General features: G+C 47.2%; 1 protein-coding gene across 6 annotated transcripts in view; it reads right to left on the minus strand.

Annotated features, from left to right (window-relative positions):
- The window catches only part of FYB2 (FYN binding protein 2), a 129893-nt gene that overhangs the window by 84169 nt on the left and 31584 nt on the right, over positions 1 to 14140 (minus strand). For 5 of the 6 annotated variants that reach the window (XM_045035903.1, XM_045035899.1, XM_045035902.1 and 2 more), the window contains exons 2-4: positions 9880 to 10621; positions 6129 to 6290; positions 2927 to 2960 (exon numbers count right to left, since the gene is read on the minus strand). In XM_045035903.1, the coding sequence (XP_044891838.1) occupies positions 2927 to 2960; positions 6129 to 6290; positions 9880 to 10621 (938 nt within the window). The remainder of the gene's footprint in view (positions 1 to 2926; positions 2961 to 6128; positions 6291 to 9879; positions 10622 to 14140) is intronic. The other variant, XM_045035900.1, reaches the window with a different exon arrangement.

Here is a 14140-nt window from a genome sequence, read left to right on the forward strand (position 1 = left end):
ACCGCTGCCTTTGATGAAAGTGCCAGAGAAGAACTCAGCTGAGGTCAGAGGCAGACCTTAGGAAGAATGCGTATCTGGTTACATACCTCAATCACAGCACACGTATCATCACATTGAGATGCTCAGAGAAGGTGATCACGAGGGAACCAAGATCGACTCAGTGCACAGCAAAGTTATATTGTCCCCTCACATGTCACCCTGGGGCCCATGTTCATTGAGTAAACAGTACAACTCATTGCCTCAGCTGTCTAAATTGCTTTTTCTCTTTCACAAAAACGCACATAGAATGTGGCTCCACTCACCTTCCCTGTGCTGTCATTTAACTCTTTCAACTGGGCAGCTAAACTACGAGTTCCTGGAGCAGGTGGACCATATGCCCAACACCAGATGGTCAATTCCTTGGGGAACAAGACGGTCTCATCTTACCAAGATTTGGCTCTTGTTTACCTCCACAATACCATTTCTTTTCATTCCAAACTACCCATCCCACACCAATTCTACTAACCTATTTCTAGTTTTCACAGATAATACCCGTTTCCTCATAGCTCCTGCCTCTGCCTATAGTGCCCTTCCCCACATCATCCAGCCAATGTCTATCCTCAGTACTCCCGGTGAATGTTTCCTCTTCAGTGACAGGCTGATTGGATGTACACCCCTATTCTTCACTCCTTCTTGGATCCCTGCCCCTTTTTTTTTTTTTTTTTAGGTAAAGTTGTGGTGTCCTCCCACGCTGAAGCTGGGCCACATGACTTGCTTTGACCAATAGGATGTGAGCAAATGTGATACAGCAGAGTCTGAAAAGTGTGTGTGCAACTGGGATGGTCTTGCTGGTCTGCTGTGACTGTAGGTTGTTCCTCAGCCAGTTTGCTGGAGGGTGAGGCAGACGGTGTGAAGTCAGGTTGGCCCACTCATGCCAGCCAAGGCAATCCTACATCCGCCAACTGCAGGCTGACCCCCAGACAAGGGTAGCAACCCCAGTCACTATCAGGGAAACTGCCTAGGGAATCTGCAACATACTAACACCACCAGCTGAGCCCAGCCCAGATCAGCACCACCCACACTTTTGCTGTATGCTGTTGATACTTTGTTGTGTATTATGGAGTATGACTGTAGCAGTAGATCACTGATACGTTTTCTATAAAGGCTTCACTGACCCCTCCCAAGGACAAGTGAGCACTCCCGTATTTGTGCAACCTCTAAATCCTGTACATTCCTCTATTAGGAAAATTAACACATTCTAGTCTTATAAACGTTTGGTAAATAATGTGGGGATTGGTTTTTAAGTTCGCTGCTTCTTCCAAGGCTGACCTTCTTGAGAAAAGGAACCTATTTGTGAGGGAGGTGAGGTTGACACAATCAAAAGAGTTTGGGCACACCTGTTCGTACAGCCATTATGGAAAAGAATATAGGGGTTCAATTAAGAATTGACCTGTCCACAATCTCGCGGTCCATGAGTTCGAGCCCCGCATCAGGCTCTGGGCTGACGCCTCGGAGCCTGGAGCCTGTTTCCGATTCTGTGTCTCCCTCTCTCTCTGCCCCTCCCCCGTTCATGCTCTGTCTCTCTCTGTCCCAAAAATAAATAAAAACGTTGAAAAAAAAATTTAAAAAAGAATTGACCTGTCATATGATCCAGCACTCCCACTCCTGGGTATGTATCTGAAGGAAATGACATTAGCATCTTCAAGAGATGCCTCTACACTCCTGTTAATATCGCAATAGGCAAGATGTGGAAACAACCTAAGCGTCCATCAAAAGATGAATGGATAAAGATGTGCCCTCTATGTACGGCAGGATGTTATTCAGCCACAAGAAAGGAGACAATCCTGCCATCAGTGACAACATGGACGGACCTTGATGGCATTAGGAAAAGTGAGATAAATCAGACAGAGAAAAAACAATTATTGTATGGTATCACTTAGATGGGAAATCTAAAAAAACAAAAAAACAAAACGAAACTTGTAAAAACAGAGAGTAAAGAGTGGTTACCAGAGGCTGAGGGGTGGGTGAGGTGGGGAGATGCTATTTAAGGTACAAACTTATAACTAGTAGATAAGTTCCAGAGATCTAATGTGCAAATAGTGACTACAGCAAAGAGTGTTTTATTGTAAATTTTAAAGTTGCCAAGAGATGAGATCGTAACTGTTTTCAACACAAAAGAGAAACGAGAATTACGCGAGGTGAAAAAGGCACCAGCTAACTACTGAAGCAGTCATACTGCAATTTACAGATGTGTCATGCTACCATCTTGCACACCTCAGACTTACACCCTCTTCTATTTCCATTGTATTCGATAGAAATAATAGTTTGGGCATCTACGGGTTGGAATCATGGTTCTGCAAACGGCCAAACTTTCTGAGCCCAAGTGTCTTCGGCTAGACAATGAGGACAGCAGCAGCCATTCTGCAGCCTTGAGAAAAGGAAGCGAGAAAATCCGCACAAAGTAGCCAGCTCAGCGCACGACACCTCAAAGGGCTGCACAGATAGTATTTGGTCGAGTGAATGAATGAACTGACACTTCCACGGCAAAGTTCTCAGAACAAGTACAACAAAAACAGAAGGTCCTCTGTCCCATTACCGATTCCTAACATCACGCCAGCTGCCCACAGCATTCTGTAGCCTCTAATTCAATTTATTACTATGGAAGCTGATGTTTCAATTTACTGAACCCAACTGTCTAATAAATAAAAGTCCCTCAGAGGACCATCTTTGCAACTTCTTGTCAGCACAGCAGTTAAAGGCAGTTTATTTAATCTCGCCTCTAAAACAAAAGTTGCAGCTTGTTGCTTGTAAATCTGTTCTTCCTGCAACCCTTCGGAGAAACAGAGACACCTGGCGTGGACCTACTGCCTGCTCTCAGGCAGGTTAAGCAGCCTTGTCAATGGCGACCTGCGCTGTGCTCCTGCCCAATTAAGAAGCAGGTACTCACCTCTCTGGAGGCAGGCGGCCCTCTTCCACAGCTGCTGTAAGAGCAAGGCGTAGAGTGAGAAGGCGCATAGGTGGCAGCCTGATTAAAGCGAACTTTGTGCCAGGCCCTCACCCCAGAGACAAAGTGAGGAGCCGCAACTCACGGGTGCCCCAAACCGCCTCCCCCCTCCCCAGCACCCAGGGGACCCTGGGTCCTGCAGTCCAGCATCCACCTACACTTCATGGTACTGTGTGTGTGTGTGTGTGTGTGTGTGTGTGTGTGTGAGAGAGAGAGAGAGAGAGAGAGAGAGAGAGAGAGAGAGAGACAGAGAGAGACAGAGAGACAGAGATGTGAGTAGGGGAGGGGCAGAAAGGAAGGGAGACACAGAATCCAAAGCAGGCTCCAGGCTCCAAGCTGTCAGCACAGAGAGCCTGACAAGGGGCTGGAACTCAGGAACCACGAGATCATGACCTGAGCTGAAGGTGGATGCTTAACTGAGCCCCCCGGGCACACCTATGGTGCTTCTTTAGGAGTCTACTCTTGGTCTTCTGTATTAGACTTTGACCTTCTGGAGTACCAGAACTTGTGTGTGGGGTTCTCCATCTCTTGCGTCTATCACAGGGCCCAGGGCAACGAGAGTGTAGCTGCTCAACACAAACTTGAAACAATGATAACATTGCATTTATTGAGCACATACTGGTGTGCCAAACATTGTTTCCACTCTTCCCATGACTCATCTCACTTAGCCCCACAGACATCGGGCGAGGAGTGTTACTGTCATCCCCATTTTACAGATAAGGACAATGAGGCTCAGTGAGTAACATGCCCAGGCCTAAATAGCTAGCGACTGGGGGAGCTGGGGTTCACAAAGCCCATTTTATTACAAAACACTTGGTGCTTTGTTCTGTGTTCTCTGACAGACTTCTTCGCTTTGGGCGTGTTTGAGGTCTGAATGATTCTGTGCTTTAAAAAATCATACTTAGCTTTCTCTGTTATGGAGGTGGCCAAACTGTTATTAACGTCTACTTATCAAAGCTCTGTTTCTTTCTTCTTCTTCTTCTTTTTTTTTTTTTTTTTCCACTAGGGAAAGGTCTTTATTAACTTTGTTTCAAACTTCATTCCCAGGCTTCTTCAGCTTCATTAGTTGCCAAGAATATATTGTGTCTAAGCAAATACTGAACAGAGTTGCACTGTCCAAGGGGCTGGGGCTTAAAAACATTAGAGATCTAGATTTTATCAGATCCATGAACAGAATGTTAATTTTTTTTTTAATGTTTATTCATTTTTTTTTTTGAGAGACAGAAAGAGAAAGTGGGGGAGGGGCAGAGAGAGAGGGAGACACAGAGTCCGAAGCAGGCTCCAGGCTCTGAGCTGTCAGCACAGAGCCCGACATGGGGCTCGAACTCACGGACCCGTGAGATCGTGACCTGAGCCCAAGTCGGACGCTTAACCGACTGAGCCACCCAGGCGCCCCCATGAACAAAATTTTAAAAAGCACTCGTAATCTAAAAAAGAGCAGCTCCTGGTAACTTCTTCAAGCCCTATCTCCTTCAGAAGTTGACTCCATTCAGTTTGCTTCCTTCTTGGAAGTTTCATCAAAACGCTCCACGCCACCTGCAGCTTCCTCCTCCTCCTCTTCCTCCTCCTCCTCCTCTCCAGTAGTGGGTGGTAGACCCTGGGCAGGAGCTGCTGCACCAAGCTGGTTTAAGCCGCTGGGTAGGCTTTCTGTCAGCTGCTTTACCTCCACTTGGCCCTTGATGGTCAAAGTGCTCGCTGCCCCGGGCGCCCGAACTCTAGGGTCGCAAAAGCGGATCACCCTTCCTCGGTTTGTGAACACAGTCACTTCTTCGACTCACCAGAGCTACTGTTTACCCCTCACTTCTTTAAGGAGAACTGCCATTTTTTTTTTATCATCTCCTGTAGCTGTTCTATGAACCATCTTCTTTGGGGGAGCAGTTCCTTTCCCACCAATGTGCACCTGTGCTTGCCAGTGCACGTTCCTCCTGGTATGTGATGCTTTCTTTCATCTTGGTGGAGCAGAAATGGGACCGGGGGCTGGGGGGCTGGGGTCCGCACTGGGTGGGGCGGGGAGGGGGTGGGGGTGTCTCGGGCCGACCAGCTGAGATCAGGTCCACGCACCAGGGCTCTACATCCTCATAGAGAGTTTCCTCTCAGGATCAGACGGAAGAGGATTGCAGCAGGGATTCTCAAAATGTGGTCACTGGACCCGAAGCATCAGCATCTCCTGGGGACCTCGTCACAAAGGCCAATTCTTGGGTACCCAATGCACACCAAATAAATCAGACGCTCTGGGAGTGGGGCCCTGTGATCGGTGTTTTGACAAGTCCCCTAGCTGATTCTGGCAGAGGCTGAAGTTTGAGAACCAATGCGTTCAAGAAATTTAACCGAGGGTGTTCCGAGCCGTCGTGTGAACAAGGCGCAAGGTCTGCTGGCACTCGCGGCCGCGGTAAAACCAAAGTTAGCACAGCACGAGGTGTCACCCCAAAGAGGGCGTTCATCTCGTGTTTCATTAGAGCAAACATAAACAAAGGCCTTTAAAGTGTCAACAGGGTCAGACCACGGGGTGGCCGCGAGGGGATGAGAAGGTATTCCTCTAGGCAGAGGAGGAAGACTCAGAACAGTACAGAAAAATGGCTTCCGAGGACTCCTCAGTTCCCGCAAAGGGCCAGCGGTGGGGGGCAGGGGTGGGGCCCTTGGACTTGTTACAGAAGGCCGATCACACAGGCCTGAGAGACCCACATTAGGATCACCCGTCAAGTTCACGCTGATGTTCTTCCCTTTTCATTCCCTCCTCCCTCCTACCGCCCTGATTGTGTTGACAACACAGGCTTTGTAGGAATCACAAAAGCTCCCCGCTCCCTGCTTGACTACTTTTCGTTTTCTTCCTCTTGGACAGCTTCCCGGTGATCAAATGCAATGCTCTCAGGGGAAGCGGGCTGGCCCAGGAGCGATAAGGGGCCAATTCCTGCAGATCTGTCGTATTTCACGGGCAAGCTGCCACGGCCTCCACGTGAAAATAAGCAGTGATGGACGTCCGGCCCCATGGAAAAGCAGTTCGCCATTATCACCTGGGAGCTGACAGGAAGAGGGAGGCAATGGAGGCCGGTGGGGGGCTGGGGGTGGGGAGGGATGCGGGCATTGGAACCATGACTCCCGCTGGCCCCTGGCTGGCTGCCTGCAGGGGACCTGTGCGTTTTCTTACCTTCCATGTGGGTCTTAGCAATTACAGCTGCCTGCCTCTGGAAGGCCTGGAGGTTCATGGCTGGGGGCTTCGGAGGCTTTGGGGGAGGAGGACCCAGGGACTTGATGGAAGGCAGTGGCTTTGTTTTGAGAAGTTGGTGATGCCTGTCATCTGGCTGTTTCTCTGAGCAGAGATTAAAAAAAAAAGTGAGTTATTTTATTACTATTTTCCGTTTCATGGCTTCTTGGGTGAAACTGGCCAGTCTCTCTCCCTTCTTGTCTAGGTCTGTCCTACTGGCCAGGGTGCCCTGATCAAAATGCAAACCTGATCATGTCACTAGCCTGCTGCCCAGAGGACGAAGCCTGGCTTCATCAGCATGACATCCATTTATGTACTCCATCTCTGGCATGATCCTACGACATGGCCCCCCATCCACATTTCCAGATTCTTTTATTACACTTTAGCATCCTTTTCCGACCTCGGCCCAAATATCTTTCACTCATACCAGTGGCTTCTCAGTTGCCTGAATTTGATTTAAAAAGTCATCCTTGGGGCGCCTGGGTGGCGCAGTCGGTTAAGCGTCCGACTTCAGCCAGGTCACGATCTCGCAGTCCGTGAGTTCGAGCCCCGCGTCAGGCTCTGGGCTGATGGCTCAGAGCCTGGAGCCTGTTTCCGATTCTGTGTCTCCCTCTCTCTCTGCCCCTCCCCCGTTCATGCTCTGTCTCTCTCTGTCCCAAAAATAAATAAAAGTTGAAAAAAAAATTAAAAAAAAAAAAGTCATCCTGTATCCAAGACTTTGTTCATGCCATTCCTGGTTCTGGAATGCTGTTCCCTCACTTCCTTCTTGGCAAGCTCTGACTCGTTTAAGGCCCTGCTCCAATGACACCTCCTCTGGGAAGGTTTCATCGATTTCAAAATCGAGGTGAGAATTAACCACTCTGTTTTGTATCTCCACAACGTATCATTAACACCTCTCCGCCAGTGTGGTGGCATATTAGAGGGGCCGCCAGTCTATCTTACTATTGAGGGTCGGCTCCTCATGCACAGGGACAAGGCCATATTGCTCTCCTGCCAGCATCAGGCAGAGAACCTACTTCCAAGAAAATGCATGGTGACTTCTCCCTGAAAGGTTCCATCAAGCACTATGACATGCAAATAACACGGGGGCTATAAAGAGGAGTAAGAATTGATCTCTGATTTCCAGGGCTCACAGTCTGGGACAAGCTTCAAGGCTAAGTTTATGGTATGTGGGCACCTGTGGATTTTATAATTTTGCGTCCTGGAATTTTCTGAGACAGTGTCAAATGCCTACATTTTGTCCTTCTGTACTCAGAAGCCAAACTCCAACAGAAATCCCAATATTATATGTGAAAACCATATCTGCCTCTAACGCTTCACAGCACAACATCTTGTATGATCCAAGAGCCTTGTTTTTGCTTCACATAATACAGTGGTTGAGTACATGGACTAGCCATGCTAAAACTAAATATGGTGGCCAGTGTACAAATCCCTCATTGCAACTGCCTCAGAGCCCTGCTGCCCACTCTGGGAGCTGGGAGGGGAGGGGAGGACAGCCCCCTCGTGCCCCACCAGGAGGGGTTTTATCAGTCAGGACCAAGGTTCTCTCTTCCTAGGCTTTTTTTAAAAAAAAAAATTATTTATTTTGGGAGAGTGCGAGTGGGGGAGGGGCAGAGACGGGGGGACAGAGGATCCAAAGCGGGCTCTACACTGACAGGCTGACAGTAACGAGCCCGATATGGGGCTTGAACTCATGAACCGCAAGATCATGACCTGAGGTGACGTCAGACACTCAACGGACGGAGCCACCCAGATACCCCTTCGTAGGCACCTATGGATTATAATTATAATTGTAATGATAAGTTGCAACATCAGAAATTTCAGTCTTTATCAAATTAAGGAGATGTGGTGAAAATGAATGATCACTTACCAACTGGGTTCCTAAGTTTTACCAGGTGCTGTGCTAAGCCAAGGGCATGGGTTCTCTCATTTAATCTCCTCAACAGCTCAGTCAGATAGACGAACCATCCTCCTGCCCCATCCCTTCATCAATAACTAATTATATACTATATTCCAGGCACTGTTCTAACAGCTGGGTATGGAGTTAAGAACAAGAACAGATCAAGCCTTGCCCTCAGGAATTTTCATTCTAACAGGAGGAGACTGATGATAAACACGCAAACAAATAAAGGTAATCACAGAGACCTGCGGGTTCTATGAAAGAGATCCACCAGGCTGATAGGCAAGAGTGGGAACTGAACTAACTTCTTCAGATAAAGAGAAGGATTAGCTGTGAAAGTGTCATGTGAACTCAGACCTAAATGCAGCTATGGAAGGCTCCAACAAGAAGGAAGAGGAAGAGCTAATGTCAATGTCCTGAGCATAATAAAAGTCTCTTCAAGGAACAGCAAGAAATCGAGTGTCTATTATGAGCCAGGGGGAGAGAAACAGGAGTACGTCAGTTTCATCAGCAGGACCCAGAAGGTGCAGAGCCATGAAATCAGAGACCACGATTGAGAGATGATTTGGGCAAGCTTGGATTTGCCTTCGTAGCTCTACTTCTTACAAGATGCATGAACTTGGACAGTCTGTATCCACCATATAGAGTCGTATGCAGGAGATCCCTCCACCCACCCGTCTACAACACATCCACCCATCCAAGCATCCAATAAATACTTTTTAAGGACCTACCAAACCTGGCCTTGCTCTTTTAGGTGCTGCGGATATGGTGGTAAAGAAGACAGTTTTTACCCTCATGTAACTCACATTTTATTGAGGTAAGCAAACAGGTATACAACAATATACCATGTAAGGATGGGATAGGAGGAAAACCAAATCAAGGTAAGAAGACAGAGACTTATGGGGGTAGGGTAGTTATTTTAGATGGTGATTCACAAATTCTACTCACAACAGGTGACCCTGAGCAGAGACCATGGTGGAGGGGAGGGAGTGAGACATCAAAGACCTGGGGGAAGCATGTTCCAGGCAGAGTGCTCAGCAAGTGCAAAGGCCCTGGGGTGGAGCTAGCTTAGTATATCTAAGGAAAAGCAAGAAGGCCAATGTGGTAAAAGGAGAGGGTAAGAGAGGTAGGAAGGGCCAAATCGCATCCGCCACTTTAAGACTGCTGGAACTGAATTTGAGCAGGGGAGTGATGTGATCTAATTGATGTGTTAGAAGTTCACTGTGCCCACTAGGAGAATAGGATAAAAGGAGGCGAGAGTATGGAAGCAGGGAACCCAGCCGGAACACTGCGAGATGGTGTGAATAAGAAAAGAAGGCAGAAATGGATAGAAGTGGAGGGATTCAGAACACATTTTCACGGTGGAACCAAGAGTTTGCTGATGGAGTGGATGCAGAGAATGAGAGAGAGAGAGGACTAGAGCACAGTTCCTAGGTTTTTGGCCTGAGCAACTAGGAGGATGGTTGTGCTGTTTACCAAGCTGGGGCAGATTGGTGATGGATCTGATTTACAGGAGAGCAGACCGGGCTCTAAGAGGTTGAGTCGACTGTCCAAGTTCATGCATCTTGTAAGAAGTTGAGCTAGGAAGGTAAATCCAAACTTGACCAAATCATCTCTAAATATGATTCCTGGAGATTAGGCACTTTACCTAAATCTGAAATTACAAGTTAGCAGATGGGCCTCGCATACCTGCTCTAGAGTTCGGAGCAAACCTCACCCAGGTCACATATGACCACTAGGAGGCTCTAAATTAGAAAGACACAGTGGCCCCTCCCTCAGGCATTACTTTCTCACCGGGGACCTGGATGGCAAGTTCACTCTCATAGACAGGCTGGCAGGTGTTCCCCACGGGGCTCCTCTCAGGATAGGGACTTTCTAGGCTCTTCCTGCCATATTGAAAAAGTAGAGAAGTAGGATCTTGAAAGGAGGCAAGTGAATTTTGGGGGGTCATCAAGTGCTTCTGGGAAGGAAGGGTCTGGGCTCCTCCTGTTTTTAGCTTCCCCCTGGGCTCCTCTGGAGCAAGCCCTATGCTTTTCTCCTCCTCCAGATGGAAGGCCCTTCTTCCACGACTGGCAAGGAAAAAGGCTGAAGACATCCCACTTTTCTGAGATGAAACCTTCTCCCAATTCCAGAGCTTGTCTTTGAAGCTGTCAGTCACCATGACATTCCTCTCATGGGTTATGTCAGCATTTGACTGATTCACGTCTAACAGCAGAGACGTCTTCTGTGACTTTACTGCAGAATCAGTAGACCCTTCTGGAGGTTCTGAGGAATCAGAACATCTCTGAATCTTGCTCCTCTGCGAGGACTTCGTTTCCTGGGGTTGAAGAGGCTGGGGTTCGCTGCTAGAACAATACAGTGGGAGCTGACCGTGGTTGGAGGAGAGGGGTTTCTCATCGGCCAAAACACCTGTTGACTGTGTGTTTCCAATATCGCTCTTTTGACAAATTCTTGCTGGGAATCTAGGTCTTGGAAGAGAGGGCACATCAAACTTTTGAAATTTGGCTCGAAGTTCCTTGAAGTTTCTTAACCCTTCCTAAAGCACAAAAGAAAACAATGTCTTATCATTCCAGGAAAAAAACAGTGTGATTAGCTGATTTCACTGTGCATGCAAAGCGTTCTAAGTGCTGATACAACACCACTCCTTACCTAGGGGGCCATGTCGGCTGGTAATGTGATTGTCTATGTAAGACGCAATGAAAACAAATGTCTCCTCTTTGAAACACTTCAGATATGTTTAATTTCTTCACAACACGTAAAGCATACTTATAAAGGAGAATACTAACAGTTGCTGATAAGTCTCTTGATACAAATTTTGGGGGGGCTCCTTGCTGCCTATACAAGTTAAGTTCTAAACCCTTTAGTACAGCATTCAAAGTTCTTCATGATGTGGTAGAATTATGGTCTCCAGCCACAACCCAACACAACTGCCCTTAAACCAAACAGGGATATTTATAATTTTCTAGAATCTGTAATGTCCATCACCCCCGACTCTGCTTGTGTGTTCTTGCTTCACAAAATGCACCCTCTATCTGTCCAATTTTTTCTTTTGTTTTTTTTTGCAACTCCAATGCCTACCTTTCTCCATTACAATTCTCCCTGGGGCTGATAGCAAGAGCTAACTTCTTCCCTGTCTCCTAGTGCTTGCAGACTCTGTACAACTTGGCTGTTGAACTTAACTTTGGAACTACACAGGTTATGTTCAAATTCTCTGCTCTTGAGAAAGACAGATACCATATGTTTTCACCCTTATGTGGATCCTGAGAAACTTAACAGAAACCCATGGGGGAGGGGAAGGAAAAAAAAAAAAAGAGGTTAGAGTGGGAGACAGCCAAAGCATAAGAGACTCTTAAAAACTGAAAACAGGGGCGCCTGGGTGGCGCAGTCGGTTAAGCGTCCGACTTCAGCCAGGTCACGATCTCGCGGTCCGTGAGTTTGAGCCCCGCATCAGGCTCTGGGCTGATGGCTCGGAGCCTGGAGCCTGTTTCCGATTCTGTGTCTCCCTCTCTCTCTGCCCCTCCCCCGTTCATGCTCTGTCTCTCTCTGTCCCAAAAATAAATAAAAAAACGTTGAAAAAAAATTAAAAAAAAAAAAAAAACTGAAAACAAACTGAGGGTTGATGCGGGGTGGGAGGGAGGGGAGGGTGGGGGGTGGGTATTGAGGAGGGCACCTTTTGGGATCAGCACTGGATGTTGTATGGAAACCCATTTCACAATAAATTTCATATATTAAAAAAATAATAAATAATAAAATAAAAATCATATTGGAAACGATATCAGACAAAAAACACACAAATTCTCTGTTCTTTACCATCTAGGCAAATACTCTGGGAAGTGGGATATTACCTATCGGTGTAGTCTCATCAGAAAAACAAGTCGTCAAGTGCGAGACAGGTTAGGGCTGCTGTATGTAAAGCGTCCCCCACAATTCTCGTAAGTCCGTGACAAATAAAAGCTACTTCGAAGAGGCTAGCTGATCCTTTTGTATTTTTTACTCCCCCTGGGACAGTGTGCTCTACCTTCTCAATTCAGTTTAAATTCAGTATATGAAAATGATGGTATTAATAGCAGCCCGACCCTTTGGGGCTGAGGAAGGCTGTGCCCAGCATTACACAGGGAGCTGGTCTAGGCAGGTAGGATTGGGCTGGACTCCTGCTCAGGGCTGTTCCCAGCGGTCCCCCCTTCCTCTCACTGGATCTGATTTACTTTTGTAAGGGCGTATTGTCATCCTTCGTCTTCCCAGGAGGTAGTAAGGGGTGGAGATGGAGTTCCAGGACAGCTAACGGAGCCATTTCAAAAAGAGCCACTGTCTTCACCTGATCATTTTAAAGGGCGGAGCTGCACCGACACAGACAATCCCATCGCCAGCCACTTTTGATTTTGCCACCTGAGGGAATGCCGGCTGACCTTTTTCTCTGTGTTTACAGTTGACTCACACCTGCTTTCCAAAGATTCAGGGAGGGAAGGAAGTTGAGGAAGTGTAAAGCAGGTGTCTGGGAGCTTGCTTGCATGCTCTCCCCTTGAGCCTTCCCTCCCTCCTATTCTCTCCCCTCCCCCACCTGTCCATCCCTCCATCTCCCCCCTTACCCCCCCTCTCTCTTGTGTGTGTGTGTGCACGCGCACACGCACGCACACGCACACACACACACACACACACACAAAGCTTTCTCCACAAACTGCTAACTGTTGATTTCCTATCTCTATTTCAACCAGCACTGAAATTAATTCGACTACACTTCCTCTCCCTGATGTAGGAGCAGCCAGCACTGGGCATGGAACCAGGAGATCTGAGTATGAGGCTCCGCTTCATCATTTTCTAGTTATGTGCCTTGGGCAATTCACTCCACTTCCTTGAGCCCTATTTTCCTCACTATAAAATGGGACGGTTCTACTAACAGTTCAAGGTTATTGTAAGGATCAAAGGAGATAGCTTCACATACCTCAGTGGTTAATGTTTAAAGAAATTAAAAAAAAATTTTTATGTTTATTTTTGAGAGAGAGAGAGAAACAGAGTGTGAGCAGGCGAGGGGCAGAGAGAGGGAGACACAGAATCGGAAGCAGGCTCCAGGCTCTGAGCTGTCAGTACATAGCCCGATGCAGGGCTCGAACCCACCAACCACAAGATCTTGACCTGAGCCGAAGTGGGATGCTTAACCCACTGAGCCACCCAAGCGCCCCTCAGTGGTTAATAGTTTTTTAAATTATGGTAAAATACACATAACTTAAAATTTACCATCTTAAACATTTTCAAGTGTACAATTCAGTGGTATTAAGGGCACTCGCATTGCTGTGAATGTCCAGAACCCCTTGAATCGTGCAGAAGTGGAAATCCGTAGCCATTACACAATAATTCTCCACTCTCCCTACCCCGGGCCCCCGGCAACCACCACGCTACTTGGTCTCTGGTTCTGACAACTCCACGTACCTCACGTAAGTGGAACCATAGTATTTATCTTTTTGTGACCGGCTCATTACACTTAGCACACTGTCCTCCAAGTTCATTCGTGCTGTAGCATGTGACAAAACGTTCTCCTTTTTAAGGCTGAATAATATATCATTGTATTTATGTACAACTTATTGTCTATCCATTCATCTATTGGGTGGACACCTGGGTTCCTTCCACCTTTTAGATATTTTAAATAACTCTCCTAAGAAGATGGATATGCAAATATCTGAAACTGTGCTTCCAATTCTTTTGGGTGTTTGACCCCAGGTGGAATTGCTGAATCAGAGAGTAATTCTATTTTTCATTTTTTTATATTAAAAAAATTTTATTTCTTTATTTTGAGAGAGAGAGAGAGAGTGTGTGTGTGTGTGTGTGTGTGTAAGTGGGGAAGGAGCAGAGACAGAGAGGGAGGGAGAGAATCCCAAGCAGGCTCTGTGCTGTCAGCCCAGAGCCTGACGTGGGGCTCGAACTCACGACTGTGAGATTTTGACCTGAGCCGAAGTCGGACATTTAACCGACTGAGCCACCCGGGTGCCCTCGGGTTTTGATTTTTTGAGCAACCACCATGCTGTTTTCCATCACAGCGATACCATTTTATATTCCTCCTAAC

Source organism: Felis catus, chromosome C1, assembly GCF_018350175.1.
Source record: "Felis catus isolate Fca126 chromosome C1, F.catus_Fca126_mat1.0, whole genome shotgun sequence".
In the NCBI taxonomy this organism is placed as follows: domain Eukaryota; kingdom Metazoa; phylum Chordata; class Mammalia; order Carnivora; family Felidae; genus Felis; species Felis catus.